This window comes from Equus asinus, chromosome 2 (assembly GCF_041296235.1).
Source record: "Equus asinus isolate D_3611 breed Donkey chromosome 2, EquAss-T2T_v2, whole genome shotgun sequence".
Classification (NCBI taxonomy): domain Eukaryota; kingdom Metazoa; phylum Chordata; class Mammalia; order Perissodactyla; family Equidae; genus Equus; species Equus asinus.
The window spans coordinates 136,117,241-136,136,917 of NC_091791.1; the positions used below are offsets into that span (position 1 = coordinate 136,117,241).

The 19,677-nt window shown below is 49.1% G+C and overlaps 1 protein-coding gene and 1 long non-coding RNA gene across 26 annotated transcripts in view; one reads left to right on the forward strand and one right to left on the reverse strand.

The window, feature by feature from the left end:
- The window catches only part of TPM1 (tropomyosin 1), a 27,219-nt gene extending 16,307 nt beyond the window's left edge, over window positions 1-10,912 (reverse strand). For 2 of the 25 annotated variants that reach the window (XM_070504467.1, XM_070504468.1), the window contains exons 1-2: window positions 10,578-10,770; window positions 9,353-9,809 (exon numbers count right to left, since the gene is read on the reverse strand). In XM_070504467.1, coding sequence (XP_070360568.1) covers window positions 9,353-9,649 — 297 coding nt within the window. In that variant the 5' untranslated portion in view covers window positions 9,650-9,809; window positions 10,578-10,770. Of the gene's footprint in view, window positions 1-5,026; window positions 5,421-9,352; window positions 9,810-10,577 lie in introns of those variants that run through there. The other 23 variants (XM_070504464.1, XM_070504465.1, XM_070504461.1 and 20 more) reach the window with 21 other exon arrangements.
- LOC123282911 (uncharacterized) lies at window positions 4,699-19,342 on the forward strand. Its single transcript, XR_011501638.1, has 3 exons — window positions 4,699-4,891; window positions 17,570-17,792; window positions 19,001-19,342. It is a non-coding gene; the product is annotated as an uncharacterized lncRNA (long non-coding RNA).
- The last annotated feature ends 335 nt before the right edge of the window (window positions 19,343-19,677 follow it).

Below are 19,677 nucleotides of genomic sequence, written 5' to 3' on the forward strand. Positions count from 1 at the left end.
GAAAGAAACTTCCGGGTGGCAAGGCCATGCTAGGTCTCCAGCTTCCCACACAGTCAGTGCTTCCGAGAGTAAGGAGACAGCACCCCATGTCGTTCCTGCCTCTGCACACAGATCTCCCTCCCTGAGAGGTCCCCCGATCAATCTGTGTCTTCCCTCTTATTGCCCCCCACTCTAACCGTCCTTTCTTTTAGCTTCGCACACTGTTTTATAAATGTCACTAACTCTCTCCCTAGGTGCATTTTGTAGAACCTTAGACCTCTCGGCATTAGGGGTTGTGCCCCAAAGGAACACCAGCCAACAGGACCTCACGGAGGGCACCCAAACACTGACTGGGAAGGGAGGTCTGTTCTAGGAGCCACAAATGGTACACGTGCAGAGAGCACACCTGGGAGTGGTCTGCAAAATGGGGTCTCCGTTGTTCAGCTGGAAGGGTCCCTAGGCACCGTCTCAGTACTTCCTACCACTGGCTGGGTGTCAGAATCCACTAGGAGACGCATATTAGAAATACAAACTTCCAGGCCCCATCCCTAGAGATTCTGATGCAGGAGGTCAGAAGGGAGGGGCAGGAACCCGCACTATAAATAAACAACAAGTGTTCTACCCCTCCCCCCTCCCCACCCCACCACCCAAAGAAGCTGGCAAATCCTGTGGGAACCACTCTTCCAGCTCTTTGTTAAAGAGAAAATAGGAAGAGGGAGAGATCTTTGATCCAGAATGCTGAAGCATGCTCAGCTCATACAGCCGCCAGCGGGAGACAGGACTAAAATCCAAGCCCCCCAGCTCCTCCTGTGCTGGCTCTGTCACATGCTCTCATGGCCTCCTGGAAGCTCATGGAAGCCCTGGGATGGGTGGTTCTCACCCCGGAGTCTTTCTTCCCATGTCAGAGTGGCAGACACTCTACTGCTGCCCCCACCCCAATCTCCAAGAGAAAGAAAGGCCTCGGGGACAGAGCCTCGCCAGGACTACAAGTCACCGTATGGAGCATCATCCATTAAACAAGGCTTCGCATCCTTTTTGGAATAAGGGATGGAATAAAATCGAAAACCTCATCAAGTAACACTAACAGGTAACAGCTCACACAAGGACACAGAGAATTTGCTCTCAAGCCCAGGAGCCAATGCCTGCTGCCCCCAAGGTGTCAGAGAAGAGGAGGCAAGGGTGCTCTCAGGTTGTCCGGAAGGGAGAACAGCGTCTGGCTCTACGTAAGGTTCCTGGGAAAACCCTGGACTCTCCCTGGCTCCTCCGGCCCTATCAGACTGGTCTAATCACAATTGTGTTTGGTTCCCTAGAATTCAAGATATATTTAATTCCGTAAATTAATTAAGGGCACGTTTTTCTCTCATGTCCACCTTTTTTGTCCTGATTATCCTGCCTGTTCAAAAGGCCCACATCTCTCACCTTCACTAGCCTTTATTTCCGGTGCACAGTCTCTAAGTTCTGAGGCTTATTTACACATTTTCTAAGGTTCCTCTCATCTCAGGCCCTGGGCAGTCTACTTAAGATTTAACCTGTTGTCGCCTCCGCCAGGGCAAGCCCACAGCCGCAAGACCATCTGTTATTTAAAAAGCAGATATACATAACCAGGCGTTCGGGAAGGGCCAAGACCTCAGACACAAATTACTTCCAGGCATGGAAATCACCCTCAGTGCACTGGGTTAGCTGCTTCTAACAATGGCCGGTGTGTTGACACTACGGGCGAAGTCTTTTAATTTGGGATGCTAGTTTCTTTTATTTCAAAAGTGCTATTGTGTCCCAACATGTAACGAGCTGCTCAGAAAAGAGACTGCTACATTAGTAAAGGCTAACAACTGTCTTCCTGGAGATCTGTGATGCTCCGCACTTGTGAGGGGCCTTCAAGGAGCAGGTGCCTGCCCCTTCCCTCCGCCCCCAGGGCACCTGTACAGAAAACAAGGGCAGGCAAACCCCTCCCCCCATCCCCAACAGGTAATACACGGAAGTCGAGGACATGTCTGCCCAATACAGCAAAACAGTACTCCAAATCAGATCTGAAAGAAAACTTTTACAAGGCCCACATTTTCATGAAATCCAGATGTTTTAGCTAAGATAACGAAAAAAATATAAAAAATAGCAATGACTTTCACTTAAAAAAGTATTCCAGTTAAGATTGTTAAGAAATAATCTTCTTAGGAGAATAAGAATATACCCTAAAAATTAATCCTCTGGAATATGTTTTTAAAGTCCTGCCCAAACCGGAGTGGAGCACGGGATGATCAAAGGTCAGCCCTTTTCATTTCATGCAAACTTGTAGTTTACAGAGAAGGTTTCACCCAACTTGCTGTGTAAGACCAAGTAACTAGAGCCAAGTTAAACTTCTGCCCTTATATGGTAAGGAAAGGGAAAAAAACCCACTGATGACATTAAGGGGCACTCCCATGCATAACAGATAAACACGACCTCCTCTATCTGCGCCAAGGCCTATAATTTATGAGGCATATTTCTATAATGAAGGAGAACGGATATGAACAAGGCATTGTCATGCCCCTGCCTTGCCTACATCCGAAAGCGGAAATGGAGAGTATATATTCTAGTTACTGCCACCCTCAGAGTGCCAGCCAGAGGACAAAATGCACTCTCAGTTCCCTCGTCTCAGAACTATTTACCGACTCTAAAGAGGGAGAGGGCTGGGAATTTTGGTAAACTGGTTATCATCCATGATTTAATAAAGTTACCAATTAAGAAATGACAGGCAGCAGCTTTAAGACTCCTTGTTTGCTGGGAACTACCCAGAAAGGAGGAAGGAGGATTGACTGGCTCCTTCTTGCTACTTTTTCCTTCGATAATTACAAAAAACAAACAAAACCCTAGTGGTCACAAGACCTAGAGTCAACCATTACATCAAGCAAAGTAGCCTCATTCCAACATTTTGAAGGGCCCACACACCTTGGAAAAACAAACCAGTAGGAAGGAAGGAATGGCCGCTTTTTCCAAGGTTAAGTGCTGGTGTAATACAGCCAATTAACTACAGCCTGTCCAAACTTCTGAGAATCCGAATTTACGGCCAACTCTCCAGTCAAATATTTTTTGCAGTGGCTCACGATTTTGTCACTAAGCCTTTATCTTTGCTGCTAAGAGAAACTGCCTGCTGGCTTAACTCACAGCTAAGTCTGACAACTACCCGTCACGAAACCACCTTAACTTAGGTACCAGCAAGCTTCAGTTTCAAAAGTTAGGAACTCTCAATGTGAAATTCTCTCTTCAATGGTCCGACCCAGTCTTTAAGTTGCTGTCTGCCAAGCTTTGGTGTCCGATCACCTAGACAGATCGACCCCCAGGACAGGAGTGGATCCAAGGCTCTCCCGTACAGGAACACAGAGTCCCCTTCTCAGCGGGTGAGGGCAGTTCTGCTGACTTCCCCCACTAATAGCACTCCAACCCCAACAGTCCTTCCAGTCTGCCCACATCCTCTCTCCATCCAAGTTCCAGAAAGAAAAATGAACGATTAAAACTATTTAAATGGAGTGTTTCAAGATGTAGTGATGTGCAGGCCATTTTCCAGACCCTCCAATAGGTGGTGAATCGAAGGTGAAGGAGCTCACGCCAGGCGCCGTGCAGTTTTAACACCAGCTGACACTCACAGAGCACTTACTCTGCTGTGCCAAGCACCCCTGGAACTTCCTTACACCTTCTAACTTCTTTCACCCTCACAACAGGCAGGTACTGTGATCAGCCACATTTTAGTTAGGGAAAAGAGGGACTGAGAAGTTAAGTAATTTGCCCCACGTCTCAGAGATAATAAGTATCGGAAGTCAAGATTCAAATCTTGGCAGTCTGGGTCCAGAGTTCTCGTTCTTATCCATCATGTTCCATTAACTTTAATGGTTCAAGGACAGCCGCTAGCCAGTCAGAGAGGCAGTTGGAATCAACTTACCGCCCAGCCAAACTGAGAGTCATCCATGGCATCTTTGCTGACTTGTCCTCTAAAGAAAATTATCTTTTGCCTATAGGTTTCCTAATTCCTTTCTGTATTTCATCTGAAACTTCCTCCAGTTAGGCCTTCCTTTTAAGAGGACCTGTTTGCTTCTATGTATTTTATGTAAAACAGGTCTTGTTTCTGCAGCCAGCCATACTGCCATTACAAACTTAACCAATAGGATTTACTCAACTTAGAATAGGCCAATATTAAGCACAGCTAGACATCATATTATCGCTTGTCATAAAATCCCCAAGGTGTTTTGAGTATTGTGATTTAAAACACACACACACACACACACAAAATCAACAAATAGCAAATGCTTAAACTATCTCTGAAATCCTGCTTCTGTTTGCTGGATACATTTGCCTTAGGAGAAAGGAAGGAAGCCAGGTATTACACTCAACATGGGGGAGGGGGAAGCCGGCAAGAGAATACACCCAATAATCCCTGATATTTAGCCAACTTTTTTCAAGACTCGGTAACAAAGGAATACTATCTGTATAAGAGAACCTGGGAGAAAGGATGTTAAGAAAGGGAAGGCAAGTTATTACTATATAATTCAGAACCTGGCATTGTCAATGTCTCAGGCTTCCAGGACACCAAGGGTGAACGTGGATGGGGGAGTTTAGCACCACCGGGCTCCCAAATCTGGCAATGCCTCAGACTTGACCTGTCAGCGCCCCTCCCTAAAGAAACGGATTTCCAAAAGGAGGGACTTCCCTCCCCACCCTCAGAGTAAATAATTCCAGCAGCGCAAAGTGCACATCCCAGGGGACCAAGACCGAACGCAAACACCCCAGAAATACAGCCCCTTCTGGGAAAGCGCTGCTTCCAGAACCTTCTCAACACCACTCCTGCCTCCCTTCAGAGCTTTTACTCCAGACCAGCGAGATGGAAAGAAAGGGCTAAGGAGAACCGGCAGGGCCCCTCCCCAGAACCCGACGCCAGCTGGCCCAGGTGCGCCAGGTGCGCCCCGGAGGGGGTGGCTGGGGGCAGGGGAAGGCCCGCTCCCGAGGGCGCTGCGGGGCGCACTGGGCAGAAGGCGCCTCGGTGGCTGTGGTGGTGGGGGTGGGTGATGGGTGGGTCCCTTACGGTCTCCCTTAGCTTCCTCTCGTAGTCCAGCTCGCGCTGCAGGCTGCCCGCGCGCTCCTCCGCGGCGTCCGCCTGCTCCTGCAGGCTCCGGATCTTCCTCCGCACCGCCTCCAGCGAGCTGCTCCCCGCCATCGCGCGGGGCGCCGGCGGGCAGACGGGCAGGCTGCGGTGGGCGAGGCTGGCTGCAGCGCTCCGGCCGCCGCCGCTACTGCCGCACTCCCGACCGCCCGCGCCCCGCCCCGGACGCGCCGCGCGATCGGGGCGCCCCCTGCGGCCCAAAACGAGCCCGGAAGTGGCGGCTTCCCGGGCGGCGCAGACGAACCGCAGGCGGGTGCGCGAGCGCCGGGGGCGGGCACAGGCGGCGGGGCGGGGCGCGCGCCGCGGACCCTCGGAATTCGCAAATCGCGGGAGGCACTGCGCATGCTCGCGGCAGCAGGGCTGCTGGGCGCGGGGGGCGCGCGGCGGGGCACCTGGCCGGCTGGGCCCTTCCGGGAGGGCGGCCAGCGCGCCAGGAATTTTACTTCGACTCCTTGCGCCCCTCCCCGGCTCCGAGGTGACCCGGGGTAAGGGACCTGGCTGCGAAGGGCGATGGTGTCGCCTCCTGGTGGCGGAGCGCGCCGCTCCGGAGTCCCGGAGTCCCATGCCCAGGAGGGAGGGAAGCTGAGCGAGGGGTTTGGGGCCTGAATGTGTCCCCGAAGGGACTGTTCCTCGTTATAAAGAACCCGCGAACACAAGATCCTAAACATAAGGACCCTCCTGCCCCTCAAAATTCACGAAGTGAAAACCACTAACATATTGCACGGCGGTTAAGTCTCCTAAATGCTGTCTTCCTAGGTTAGAAACTGGCTCCTAGTTCTCTCCTGGCTGTGTGACTGGGCAAATGACTTGACTCCTCTGGTCTTCATCTGTAAAAGTGGGGTTAATAGTATTACTTTCCTCATAGAGCTGCTGTGAGGATTTTGAAATAATATAAAACGCTTAGCACAATACCTTGTACATAGTTAAGAACTCAAATGACAGCTTTAGTTAATAAATACGCAGGCACGGTCTTAAGAGTCAGGCTGGGGCCCATAACCAGCTGTGTGATCTCGGGCCTGCCAGTCTCTTTGGGGCTCACTTTACTTTCCATAAAAACAGTCATCTCAAGGGTTCCTTCTAGTTACAACCTTCTCTGGTTTTAGATCAACCTCTGAGATCTTCTGGAATCTGACCAATTCTGGGCTGGATTGGGATGCCTTAAAAGGCACACCAAGGAAGGCTACAGAGCCCTATAAAAGCCTCTGGCTGCAGCTGGGTGAAAACCACAGTGGACACAATCTCTGGGAGGCATCCCCTGCCAATTCTGCCCCTGGTCTGCGTTTTTCAATGCCTTCTGTCTCCCGGCTTTCTTTCCTCGCCTTTCTCACAGGAGGCCCTCCCGGTCAGCTCCTGATGTGTTTAAGGGTGGGAACAATGCAGAAAAAGATCGAGCTTGACAACCCCCTACCCCAAAGCCTAACAGCGCCCCTCCTTTGCTTTCCTGATCCGTTTTCTATGGACTTTCTCACAGCCTCTGCGGACGCTCACAAACCCGCGCACCGGCCGTCCTGTAGGTGGAGCCCCTCGCTTTCTGGCCACACAGTTGGTGGGTCAGGGCGGAGGTTACAACTCCTCCCCAGAGGAGGACTACACACCAGGGGCCTCCAACTTCGAGGGTGGGGGAAGGGGGCGTCTGGGGGCATCTGGGAGCCTCCGAGAGGAGCCAGGGAAACTGCTGGACACTTAGAAGTGTTCTAAACAGCCAACTAGTGACTTAATGTCCTGCTTTTCAAACACCTGGGAAAGTCAGTTTCAGGTGAGTTCATTTTCATGCTGATGTCATTATACAAGAGTTTAGGACAGCTGTTCTCTGCCTTGGCTGCACATTGGAATCACCTGGGTATTTAACAAATGCTAACGCCTGGGTTCCACTCCCAGAGATTCTGACTTAACTGGCCTGGGCTGCAGCCTGGATTGGGGGTTTTAAAACTTCCCTCGGTGATTCTGTTTAGATAAGGTTGAGAATCACTGATTTAGGAAGCCAAGACCTACAGGGAATAAAGACTTACATACTGTAAATATCAGGTACATCACAGTTATTGGGAATGATGTTGGGGGCCAGAGAGAAAATGGAACCTTGATCCCCTTCAGCCTCACTTAGGTGGAACGACAACAAAAATTTTTTTAAAAAACCCAGGTGCTACCTGAATTATAACTTTAAAGCTAGGAAGAGCCCACTTCTGGAATAAAACTTGTAAAGTATGCTGATAGATTAATAGAAAAATGTGAAATTGTTTTACACTGGTGAGTAACGCCAGTGAAATGTCTTAATCTCAAATGTAATATGATTCTACCTCAGGAAGCTGACCTCCCTCCCACCTCCCCTTTCCCTAGTGACATCTGTCTATTCCTCCTCAAATCTTGACTCTTTTTACTAGTTAGGAATTACTCCAAATATAGCATTTCTTCACAAACTTCAACATCCCTACAGGTTTCAAACAACCTAAAATGTCTTAAAGGGAAAGATGATCAATACACTACAAAAAAAAAAAAAAAAGCGTACCATATTAGGGACAGTTTTCCAGTGGGAAAAAAAGAACCAAAACAGTCTCAAAAATCTCCCTCCCCTCCTGGCCCTGCCCCCAGCTGGCTTTAAATATCCTCTTTTCCACTTCTGCCCTACCTCATTCCAATGCTCCCTAAACAAGACTTTTCAATAAAGACATGATAGCACTCCATAAATATAATAATTATGATCTTTTTTTCTTAAGCATTGTAGTAGCTTTTTTTCTCCTTCGCTTGCCTTCAGTCTTACTGGGCTATTTTCAAATTCTCTGCATTCTTTTCCTTATAAGGAATATCTCTCCTTGATCTATCAGCGGCTCTTTTGAAAAAACTAAATAAACGTCCTGCTGGAGAATTTGGGGGACAGACATCCTCCATTTAGCCATATACGGAGCAGACATCTGATCTGCATTATACAAAGCAGGCACAGAATTATATGTGTTTTTTGGCTCTTTTTCTAAAGCCAGGTCGTTTGTAACTTAAATGTTTTAGCTAAAGCAGTGCTTCCCTGAGCCCCCTTTTCCAGGAATCTTGATTGTCACTGAAAATTTCTTTTTGTCAGATTCTAAATGTCCTGTGTCTGGATTTCTCATTTACAAAGCGCACTTGGAAATGACACTTCAAACCTTTCCGGCCACAAAAAGCCTTTACTGATTTCAAGACCCAAGACCGTCTAGCAATTTGCATTTTACTCTCATACAAAAAATTCTGCCCTTGAACTTGGTAGTTCAACTTTCGGGCGTAGCTTTCCTGGGTGCTCATACATTCTTGGAATTGTTACTGACTTCCCAAGGAATTCTTTCCTAATTGGGCCTCTAGGCTTAATTAGCTTCTAGAATGGAATCCGACAGTGTGAGAGGAAGTCAGTCCTTTGGAAATCTCATGCTTAGCTTGCCTTATTCAGCAGAAGAGGCCAGCTCTTCAGCTAAAAAGATTCCAAAGGGCATCGGACAAAGTGCGGGGAGAGCTCTCACAGTGTGTGCATCACCCCTGAAACTATGTGGTGGCTGTCAGAAGGCTGACAGGTGGGGGTGGGGCGGGCAGGAAGGGGGTGGGCAGCAAGCTCACTATACCATATAAAGCACTGAGCTATATATAACTCCCAGCTTACTTCTGGATCTGGTGCTCTCAGACTGCAGACCCAGCAAGTATCATCTTCCCAGGCAGGTCTTAAGGGCTGGATTAAAACTTCCCTAGTGAGAAAGGAGGCCTCAAGTGTCTCTGCACCCAACCATCAAGCTCAGTCTTCTAAGCAAACGTAGCACCATGCCGTTCCTTCCACTTAGAGGCCAGGCCCTCTGTACCCTGACTAGACCCACAACTGGAAACCAGGCCTTCCCACCCACCAGAGATGGCAAAAGGAAAGAGCGAAGAAAACCAGGCATTCTGTTTGCACAAACCTTGGTGATGACACCTCAGAAGTTTTCTGCCACCAGGGAGGCAAGGTTCACCTCCAAAGTCCAATTTCAGCTGCTCTATGTTCCCAGCTTCTCACCCACCCCACTCCACCCCCAGGGGTGGGGAGAAGGAAGGAGAAAAAGAGAGAGAGGAATGGATGAAATATAAATGAATGTGTGCAGTAGCAGTCGGAGGCAGCATCCAGTGCTCTGAGCCATGGCGGAGCTGTGTGCAGGTGTCCAGCAGGGGGAGGTGACCCTCCTCCACTGCTCTCTGACCCCTGTGGTGACCCCACAGTGGCCACGCGGGCAGGAGGTGAGGGAGGCATTGTGTGCGTGCACTTACGTCGGTGGCCTTTTTCTCCGCCAGCTCCAGCTTCTCCTGGGCATCTTTGAGAGCCTCGGAGTATTTGTCCAGTTCATCTTCGGTGCCCTTGAGTTTCTTTTGCAGCGACACTAGCTCATCTTCCAGCTGGGAGTTGGCCGTGGGGGACGGGGAAGGTGGGGGGGGGGGGTGCAGCAGGCAGCGTGATCCCGCAGGGGAGGGGTGTGGGTGCACAGAACCAGAAGGACAGGAACAGAGGGAGAGAGGGAAAGACAGGGAGGGAGAGGGAGAGAGAGAGAGAGAGACAGAGTTAGCCATTCGTGCGCCGCGCCGCGCCGCGCGCCCCGGGTACCTTGGCGGCGGCCTCGTCGGCGGCCAGGAGGCTGTCCTCCGCCTTGTGCAGCTCCTCCAGCACCCGGTCCCGCTCGTCCTCCGACGCCCGCATTAGCTTCTCCATCGCCGCGATGTCCTCCTCGAGCTGGGGGCAGCGGCGGGCGGGCGCGGGCGGCCGGCACGGACCGGGTGTTAGACACACACACACAACACAAGGGCGCCGGGTTGGCTGGGCTCCTCGGGCTTGGGGCGCCGCCGAGTTGGGGCTCAAGGGTCCCTAGGTAACCTCCTCTCGCCCCGAGCTGGAATCGCAGCGTGGTCCCCCCCCCCCCGCCCCTCCACCTCCCCCCAGAGGAGACTCCTGCCGAGGTCCCAGCGGGCTCAAGTGCACAACTTGGACGTGCAGTAAAACGCCGGTGTCTCCCTGGCCTTACTCTCTATTCTGTCCCATCTTTGTTCTTAGGGAAAACTCCATGACTTCCCCCGCCTCCAGTCTCTATCCCAGTTGAAGCTTTTTATTCTCCCCAGGCAAAAGTCCAGAAGAACTACTAACACTTCCCGGACTTGATTCCTTCACTCCTCCACCCTACCCCACCCTCGATCCAAAACTGATTCCCAATCCTGACAATCAAGTGTCTCTAGGACTTGAATTGACTTCGCGAGCTCTGGGAACAGAGAAGGGAAATAAGAGTCCTCAGACGAGACTGAAAAGTTAGAATAAGCCTGGGTCTGGCTCTTCCCCTCCCCCTTCTCAGACGCACGTCCCTCGCCGCCCAGGAGTGAGGGTGGCTCCCCGAGTCCTCCGGGTGAGGGGCCGGGAAAGGGTGCCAGGCCCGGGTCCCAGGGCTCGGGGGCATCCGGGCGGGCGGAGCGCGCGGGCGCACGGCGGACGCAGGGCCGGGGAGGCGCAGACCTGTTTGCTCCTGTCCTCCGCCGCCTTCTTATCGGCCTCTGCCTGCTCCGCTCGATCCAAGGCGTTCTCCTTGTCGAGCTTCAGCATTTGCATCTTCTTCTTGATGGCGTCCATGGTGGCGGCGGTGAGGGGCCCTGGGGCTGCGGCGGGAGCGGCGAGGCGGGAGCGCGGTGGGGCTGCCGAGCCGGAGTGCGAGCGCAGAGCCGCCTGCTGCTCCCAGATATGTACTTTCCCAAGGGGGCGACCGCATTCCTCAAGACAGCCAATACTTTTTTGGAAAAGCTTTTTCCTCCTGCCCCCTTTCCCCCTCCTCCCTCCGCCCCCTGCCCCCTCCCCGCGCCTCCCGCGGGGGCCGCTCGCCCATTCGCTGCCGCCTGCCGCCCTCCCAGTTGACGGTGGATATGACTATATATGGGGACCGGAGCCGCCGAGGCGGTGGCCGGGCGAGGCCGCCCTATTTCCAAACCTGCAAGACTGGGAGAGGGCACCGGGGCCGAGTCCGGGCTGGGGCGCCCCCTGCTCCCAGGGCCGACGTCCCGCCACCAGGGTCCCCAGCCGAGCCCGCCCTGAGTCACAGGAGGCCGGGGGGGATAGGGCAGGTAGTGGGTGCGCGTCGCCCTGCTGAGCCGCCAGACCCGGGCGCGCTCAGCATCAGGCCCGGAGGTCCCCAGCAGCCGTCTCACCCGGCGCCCGGGCCTGCGCGCTCCCTGCACCCGCCCAGCCCTTCCCCGCAGCTCTCAGCTGGCCAGGTGTCAGCTGGGTGCTCACTTTCTGGAAATTCAACTGGAGCAGAGAACGGGATGGTTAGGAGGAAGGCCTGGGGGCCGCTCCTGAGACTTTCTCTGCCGGTGCGGGTCAGAATGTCTGGGAATCTGTCTCCTGCGTGCCCTTACCCCCGGGGCGGGAGGGGGGGGCGGGGGGGGGGGACGGACGGACAATCCAACATTTTAGGGACCTAGGACCTAGTTGGCTTAGTTCTGCTTGTGCTTGTGTGTGGTGCTTCCGCAAAGGGGAGAGTGCCAGCGTTGTGTCGGTGGGTGGGTGCGAGGTTGGGAGTTTAAGAGGAAAGGATATTGACTTTAGACTCAGGCAACTTGGTCTTTGGTCTCCATCACCAGCAGCTGTGTGACCTTGACAAGTAGCCTTGGGGCTGCAGTTTCCTCCTCTTTAAATCCAGGGGGTAGATGATTCCTGAGGTGCCTCCGGATCTCACATTTTAATCATTTTTCTTGCATTGATTTTATGGAATCGGCCTCTTTCCATGTTAGGTGCTCAGGTACCAGATTGCGAAAATGTGGGCTAGATGTTATGCCAGCGAAGTCACTGTGTCACAGCCATAACCCTGAGGAGGGAACAGGCCAGCTCTGTACAGTGAGCTCTTGCTAAGGCAGGACGATTTCCCCCAAGTCTCTGACTCCTCCCAGCTGCCAGTGGGGAAAAGCCTGCTCTTTTCAGAGCTTTGATGGGAAGGGATGAAAGGGGGCTGCCTCAAGGCCCTGCCTGAGACTGGCTGCGGCAGAATTGGTGAGGGTCTTGTTCACAGTCCCCATAGAATAATTCACAACCTGTACTACACGGATACTGAATATTCCCTGGACAGTATCTGAGCAGATTTGGCAGGCCAAACAGTTTGTAAATCCTTCAGAGAACAATCAAGTTCCTCTCCAGGATTTTATCAAGTTTCTTCCACTAACCCAAGTGCCCAGGAGGGAAAAATACCCTGACCTAATGGTCAGAAGATTAGATCTGTGTGCATAGGGGCTGCGTGGTACAGAAATTCACCAGAATCCTTAATCACCGTATCTCAACCCAGCCACTGGAGCACTGACAAAGTTCAAGGCCTGTGGGCAATATACAGATGCGTGGACCACAGGGAGTGACTCCTCAGCTTGAAGCTCAGCGTAGGGGGCAAGCGTAGGGACTCAGAAATTAGACCCTGGGATCCAATTCTGACCTGGCCATCTCCTTGCAGGGCAGCCTTAGCCGTGTTACAATCTCCTTAAGTCTCAGTTTTCTCTTCTGTAAAGTAGGCATAAAAATTCTTTCCCTCTTAGGGTCGTTACAAGGATGAAAACATGATAAAGAATGAAAAGCATTTTGTCTTACACATAGCAACGTGCTCAGTAAATTCTGGACTCTTGGGTGGCAGAGAGCAAGTCATTTCCCCTTTCTGGGCCTCAGTTTTCTCATCTATAAAATGAGACTACTGAACTAGTGAAACTCCTGGAGGGACCATGTCGTACTGACTTTTCTCCACTGTGCCCAACATAAGAGAGCAACTCAAAGTTTCCTTAAATGAACTGGTGCTACAGACAATTCCTCCAGCACACCACTGCTGAGTATCTGCTCTATACCAGGCAGGTACTAGGCTCTGGGATTCCCAAATGATAAGACACATCTATGCCCTCCAGGTGCTCAGCACGAGCAGGGGTATAAGAATTCGGAGAAGGAAGAAATCGAAATGACCAGGTCGGAGCAGACGGAATAAACTTTCCTGAAAAGTGGTGGTCTTTAAACTGGTTTTAGAGGAAAGGTGGCAGATAGAGAGGAAGATACTGTATGAGCCAAGGAAAGAAAAGGGAATGTTTGATGGTGGTTGGGCAGTAGGTTTCCTTGGGTGAACTGGGACATGAGACTGGAAAGGTAGATTGGGGGCGTATGGTGAAGGGACTGAATTCTGGGTTCAGACGTTCAGGTGTTATTGTTTGTATTGAAGCCAGGCAGTTTTCTTCCCCTCCCTGCCCCTCTCCCCCAGGGCTATGTTCAGAGGATGAAGACTGTGGTATCCGAGCATGGAAATGGAGCTGCATAGAGCCAATTGTTTAAATCCCTTGGTACCGCATCATTGATCCCTAGATTGATGGGTTAACATAGCAGGTCCCTGGACTCAATCATTTCCACTTCACCACTGTTGAGATTCTGCCCTATGAATAGCCTGAGAGCCAGTCAGACCCAACCCAGCTTCATGGACTGCACCATCCATGACCTTTCTGTCATCAAGGGCTAGGACAAGCAAAACAGCATGATTTAACTCAAACAGCAATTTCTTCTGTTCTGGACAGATCTCCTGGTCCGTGGATCGGATCAAGAAGGGTAGGCTGGACAGCCATGTGCTGTATTGTATATCCCTATTCCCCAGCTGACTGGCCATGACTCAAGGACAGACCCATAGGCTAACCAGGGACCTAGCGTTATGGTCTGCCAGGTAAAGATGGACTGGGCCACTCAGCTTCTTTCTCACTGTGGTTTGAACTAAGGGACATGGAAAATATGAATCATTAGCTGTGGCTGCTGAAACAAAAGGGGTTTACAATCTTCGTCTAGAGATGCCTTGAATGAGGGTGATGAAAGTTATTCACAAATATTTGGGCTTTCTCCCCAATCAGGGTCTTGGTAGCATTGCACATCCTCACCCAATTAAGTTAGGTGTGGTCATTTGACATGCTTTGGCTAAGGAAATGTGAGCAGAAGTGACTTATGGTGGACTCTAAGAGTTAGCACATTGCCTCACTATGTTCATTTTTCAAGGCTGTTGCTGCTCTATCATTCTGGGTTCCCAACTGGCTGTGATAAGCAGAGCGCCCCCTCTCCTCCCAACCAACATATCATCAACATGCAGCAAGAGCGAGAATATACACCTTTGCTATTTTAGGCCACTGGGATCTGGGGGTTGTTTGTTACTGAAGCATAGCTAGCTTCTTCTGCCTAATCTACCATAATCGGCCATGCATAATATAAGTTATGAGGAAGCAGAGAAGTCTGCTTATAGAGGAAGGAGAATGGAGCAGACATATCAAGATAAACAGAAGCACCACTGAGAGAAAGGGGCTGGGAGAATATGACCAAATTTCATTTCCAGGGGTCCCTATAATAACCCCCCTTTCTTTCCTGAGGTTACATGAGAGAGTCTGTGTTCCTTGAAAGTAAATAAGCTGATCAGATCACGGTGGTGTGGGAGCCTGCACAACATCCTTGGTCCAGAGGTTCTATGTGAACATCAAGAATGTCCATGGAATTTCCAGGATATTTCTCCAGTGCTTGGTATTCAGTCATTTCTCAGTAAATGTTAATTGAATGACTGTTCATTGGCTATTAGCCATGCAAGTCAGTAGGAGAAGCAGTATCTGGGAAGAAAAGATAACAAATCTAGGCTCAAAAGATCTTATTTTCATTCAAAATATGGACTCCATGATTTATTTTCCGAAGAATGAATATAAGTATTGTGATAGGGTAGGACAAATATTTACTGAACACCTTTTGTGTGCAAGGTATTTAACTAGAATTTATGGGATCAAGGAAGATGGATAAGAGACATGAATCTTTTCCTCCAGGAAAAATATTTATGTATGATGTGGGGTAAAACCCTCTCCCTGGGGGTCATTTAATGTGAATTTCCAAGCATGTTACCATCGACCTAAATGCTGCCTGGGCCCCTCATATTGCTGTGAGGATCACATACCTCAGATTTTCTGGGAGAGCTTTAACATTAAATATACTGTCCCTTTCCCACCATAAGAGCGCCTGTACTTGCCGTTTTACATTGCCTAATATTTGGTTAGAAAAGACAGTGAACGTGAACATAGCTCACTAGTGTGACACCTTTAATAGACACATTCACTTGAATATGTACGTGAGGGTTTGTGTGTTTAAACAAAACAAAACCCTCATTACCTGATAGTCACACCTTGTTTAACAGCAATAGCTCCACCTGTGTACCGTGACTCCCCTAGAGTCAACAGTGCTGACTCAAGCAATTAAGGGAAAATGAAGAATCTATAATTAAACTGAGAGACAATTGCTTCTTCCACTGGGTTTTGGAATGTAGTGTGTTATGCTCATGGCTCATTGTCCCACAGAACAAGATACAGCATGTTCTCCTCATACACAAGGGAGTTTTCTTTTTCAAAGGTTCGTGATGCTACTATCAAGGACCCAAGGCAAATATGCTCTGCTTCCAGGGAGCTTTTGGAGCTCTGAGAAAGGTCTTTGGGCCATTGTGGACGCCTTCCTTCATTGTTAAATGACGCACATCTGGTCCTGATTCTGCTGCGAGGTCTCTGAGTACACTTGCTACCTGGAGGGTTTGTACAGGCAAAGTGATTCTCCCAGTACAAAAAAAGGCCATGAGTTTTCCTGCCTTATATCCTCTGTTTTTCAATAGGAACAACTACATACAGGTTTAATCAAGCTGACTTGTAGTGGAATTTAGCTGCCTTAAGAATAGCAATATTCCTTATTTCTGTAAAGTCTAAAAGCACTTTCAAGTTCATTTTCTCCTCCTCATAACCTCTCATGACAGCAACAGGATGAGAGCTGTTATTCCCACTCTATAGATTAGAAAACTGAGGGCAGCAACTGGCTCAAGATCACCCAGCTGGGAGGCGGCAGTGCAGGGACAAGAACTGGATGTCCCAGCCCCCTGCAAAGGTGCCCTTTTCATACCATTCCCCAGCCTGTTTTTATATGAATGTTTGATTTCATATTTAAAAGCAACACTTTATAAGGTGAAGAGGAGAGGAGAGGGGGCCACCAGAGATCTCCTCTACATGTGAACCTGATTAAAAGGTGACAGGAATGAGGCTGGGACTGAAGGGGTGACTTATCCTGCATGAGCCAGCTCAGTACTGTACCCAGGGCTCCTAAACCCACCTCCACTCTCAGCTGCTGGGAGAACCTGGTGACAAAGTGTGGTTTGGCCAAGGAAACCTTTCCTTACTCTCGTATTTATGGTCCAAGACGGGACAAGAAGGACATCTTCACAAAGATAGAAAGGGAGGTACATTAATTTTGTTTCTAGTAGCTCCAAGGGAGAGTTCAAGGTACTCATTAGAGATCTACACCTGCTTCTCTCAAAACTCTTGGGTCAGCAAAGGAACGAGCCACCAATCAATCCAGGCAGTGTAGTTGGGGGAAAATGAAGACCAAATATGCGGTCAGGACAGCATCTAGTCCGTCCTCAAGCCCCAGCCTGTGCAGAAATGAGAGCGTCCATGGGCTTCGCAGTCTAGAGGCTTAGGTCAGCCTCAGGGGCCACATCTGAGCTAGGAATGGTTTTAATTATTACTTTCCAGCAAACCCCGCATTCTTTTTGTATTGGATGCCCACCTATTCATTTTTATGTTTTCATACGTGGTCCTCAAGTTTCCACTGATGTCCTTAACAAGAAGATAGGTGAAAGTGACCTTTGCAGCCTCCCGAGTGGCAGGCAGAACTCCACTCTTACTTTGCAGACTGTGAAAAGCGATGCAAAAATGCCTGGGGATGTGGACAACCCTGGTGCCTCCTGCTCTAACTGACATCTAGCTATCACTCATCCAGGCGCTAGAAGGGCGGCTGTGTTAGGTAAATTCAAAATTGGGCTTTCTGAAATTTTGTTCCTGTGCCTATGTCATACCCACTACCAACAACTCAATTTTCAGTTGAGATTCTTTGGTTTGGAGGCCCAAGGGCGGGCCTAGGTCACTGCAAATAGGCAGTAGACTTCCTTGTTGTTGTAAAGCCCTTTTGCTTTCTTGGCTGACTAGCAAAAGCCTTCTCCCCAAGTACTTTCTACTGGGAGCTTGGCTTCTCCTTAAGAGAGCCTGTTTTCTTGATTCAGTAGAAATTGCTGTTTCTCAGTAGAAATGCGTCGTTGAGTGTGTTTTCTCCAGAGGACCATTTCCACCTCAGGAACTTCAGTGAAGGAGGGAGCCAGATCTTTCCTACTGCTTAAGGCAGAGGAAATTCTCTCTTCTTTTTCTGAGGTCCTGCTGCTTGAGGAGAGAGCTCTGGGCTGCTGGCAGAGTTCCAGAAGAGTCTGGGTATTTTTAGCATGGCCTTCTTTACTTCCCAGCACCTGCCATGATCTGTAACCCAAGGGGCTACTTAAATGCCAGTGAGATGACTGAGGACAAGGCAGCCTGAGCGAATGTCCTAAAATACCACCCAAGGAAGGCTTTTCTGGTGGGAGCCATCTCATTTCTAGCTGTGTTCCTTTTCTTGTCCCTCCCCAGACTGTGGGGCTGTTACAGGTGGCATCTGTCTTAGGAAGAGGTTGGAGAAAACCACTGCATCTGTATACTTCGATGCCAGCCAGTCCAGTTATGATGATTCTGCTCTTGGCTCCCAACTTCAATCTTTCCCTCTACTCTTTATGCCAGATGGAAGCAACAAGAGAAAGAATGTCTACACCTATTTCCCTGAAGCAAATCCTCTTTCGATATCCATGAAAATAAGGTGAGAGATGAAGTCCAGCTAATTTTCCAGATCAGATGATGGTAACAGGGATGCAAACATCTTTCTCAAAGCAGATGTAACTCATTGAACTCATTATCCCCTAAGAATGGTACAAGCTGAAAATAGAGATATGTTCTCAAGAAGCCTGATACATTTGTGGAGCACAGATGCATCATGGGTCATGAAGGACAGTGAGAATGTCTTAGGATGTCTCTAATCCTGGAGTTTGACATCAGCCCATACTCTCCACTGCATTCCTTGGTGCCACTGTCAGATGTACAATACTAGGCTGATAAATTGTAGGGCTAGCCCAGTGTGGAAGTTTTTATGTGCCTCTGTTTTCTCTCACTGCTTAAATTCTCCCAAGCACCATGGAAGGGCTAGTTAGGAAGTCAAGAGCCTATTTCAAAAGAAAGTAAACCAGAACCTAAATATTTAAGTGGCTTTTTTCCCCTTTAAAATGGTCAGTTTTCATTTAGTTGAATGAAAAATGCCAGCAGTGAATCATACATATGGTGATGCAATTTAGTAAAAAATGATATATATGAACATATGTAATATATAGTATATATGTATAATATATATGTATACACACACAGAAACATAAAAAAGATTTGAAAAGTTGAAAATCAATCTGATAACTGACTTCACTTCCTCTGGGGAGGTGAGAGGGGGCCCAGGATTGGATATGGTGGTCAAAAGGGAATGTAGGCATATCTTTAAGGTTTAATTTTATAAGTACAATTTTTAAAATGAATTATATAATGTGTTAACAATCTCTTATTTTCCTTTTACTGTTATTTAAAAATATATTATTGAGTGTATTACAGAAAATTCTGGAGGGCTTATAATTGCCTGAGTCTCTTGGAGGAAAATCCACTTTGGCACATATGCCCCCCAAAGCCACACTAGCCAGAGCCACATGGCAATTGAAAATCAATGAAAAAATAAAGTTGTCAATCTCCTTCAGGGAACCCAACTGTTTTTAAGTGCTGCCTATTATTTGTCAGGCATAACCCCGGGCACCAGAAATTTAAAAATGGGCAACCCCAGCATTCTGGCCTTCCATGAGATCCTTTATTTCTAAATCGCTGCTTGTGGCAAGCTCAAATTTCACGCTACCCACTGGAATTGCCATTAGTGCTATTTTACAGGCCACTCAATAAAATTTGTTTCATTGCTTTACCATCTTGTGTTTGGACCAAAAGCAACAATCCCCCAGCTCGATCACTTATCAAAGTTGCCGCACCTGGTTCCTGATGACTTACGGGTGTTCCCAAAATGCCGACCTACCTTCAAAGGATAAAGATGTGCCCCAAGAGGCAAAGTCAAAAGAATGTGCTGGAGAGTCTAAGGGAACAGAGGCTCCAGATGTGCAGCTCAAAAATACTTTCGGAAAAAATACAAACAAGAGAACATACAGCAAAATATGGACAATAGTTTCTTGGATGATGGAATCACGATAAATTTCTGAAATACTTCCTGTACTTTCCCAAGTTTCAAAAATGAACGTTTTACTTTTATAATAATAAATCAATAAATGTTCAAAAGCTCCTTTAACCATCAGCAACAATGCTTAATATGTAAATATGAGGCCTCCCAAAGGGACGATTTTGAAAGGGACAGAGCTTATAACTCTGAATTACCTGTTGGGTAGCTTGTCATATTCTGCATGTCTCCTATTTCACAATCACAGGCTATTTGTGTACTTGTCTTAATGCCTCTCCTAGCAGGAACACTCCTTGAGAGCTACCCTCTCCCCACCAGCACCCAGCTTAGGACTTCCACTGAGTAATAACACAAGTAATAAAAGCAGCGGACACTCTCTCGACTAGGCCTGAACCAGGCGAGGACTTGAACCCGATTCAGGCACCAGAAGTCACCT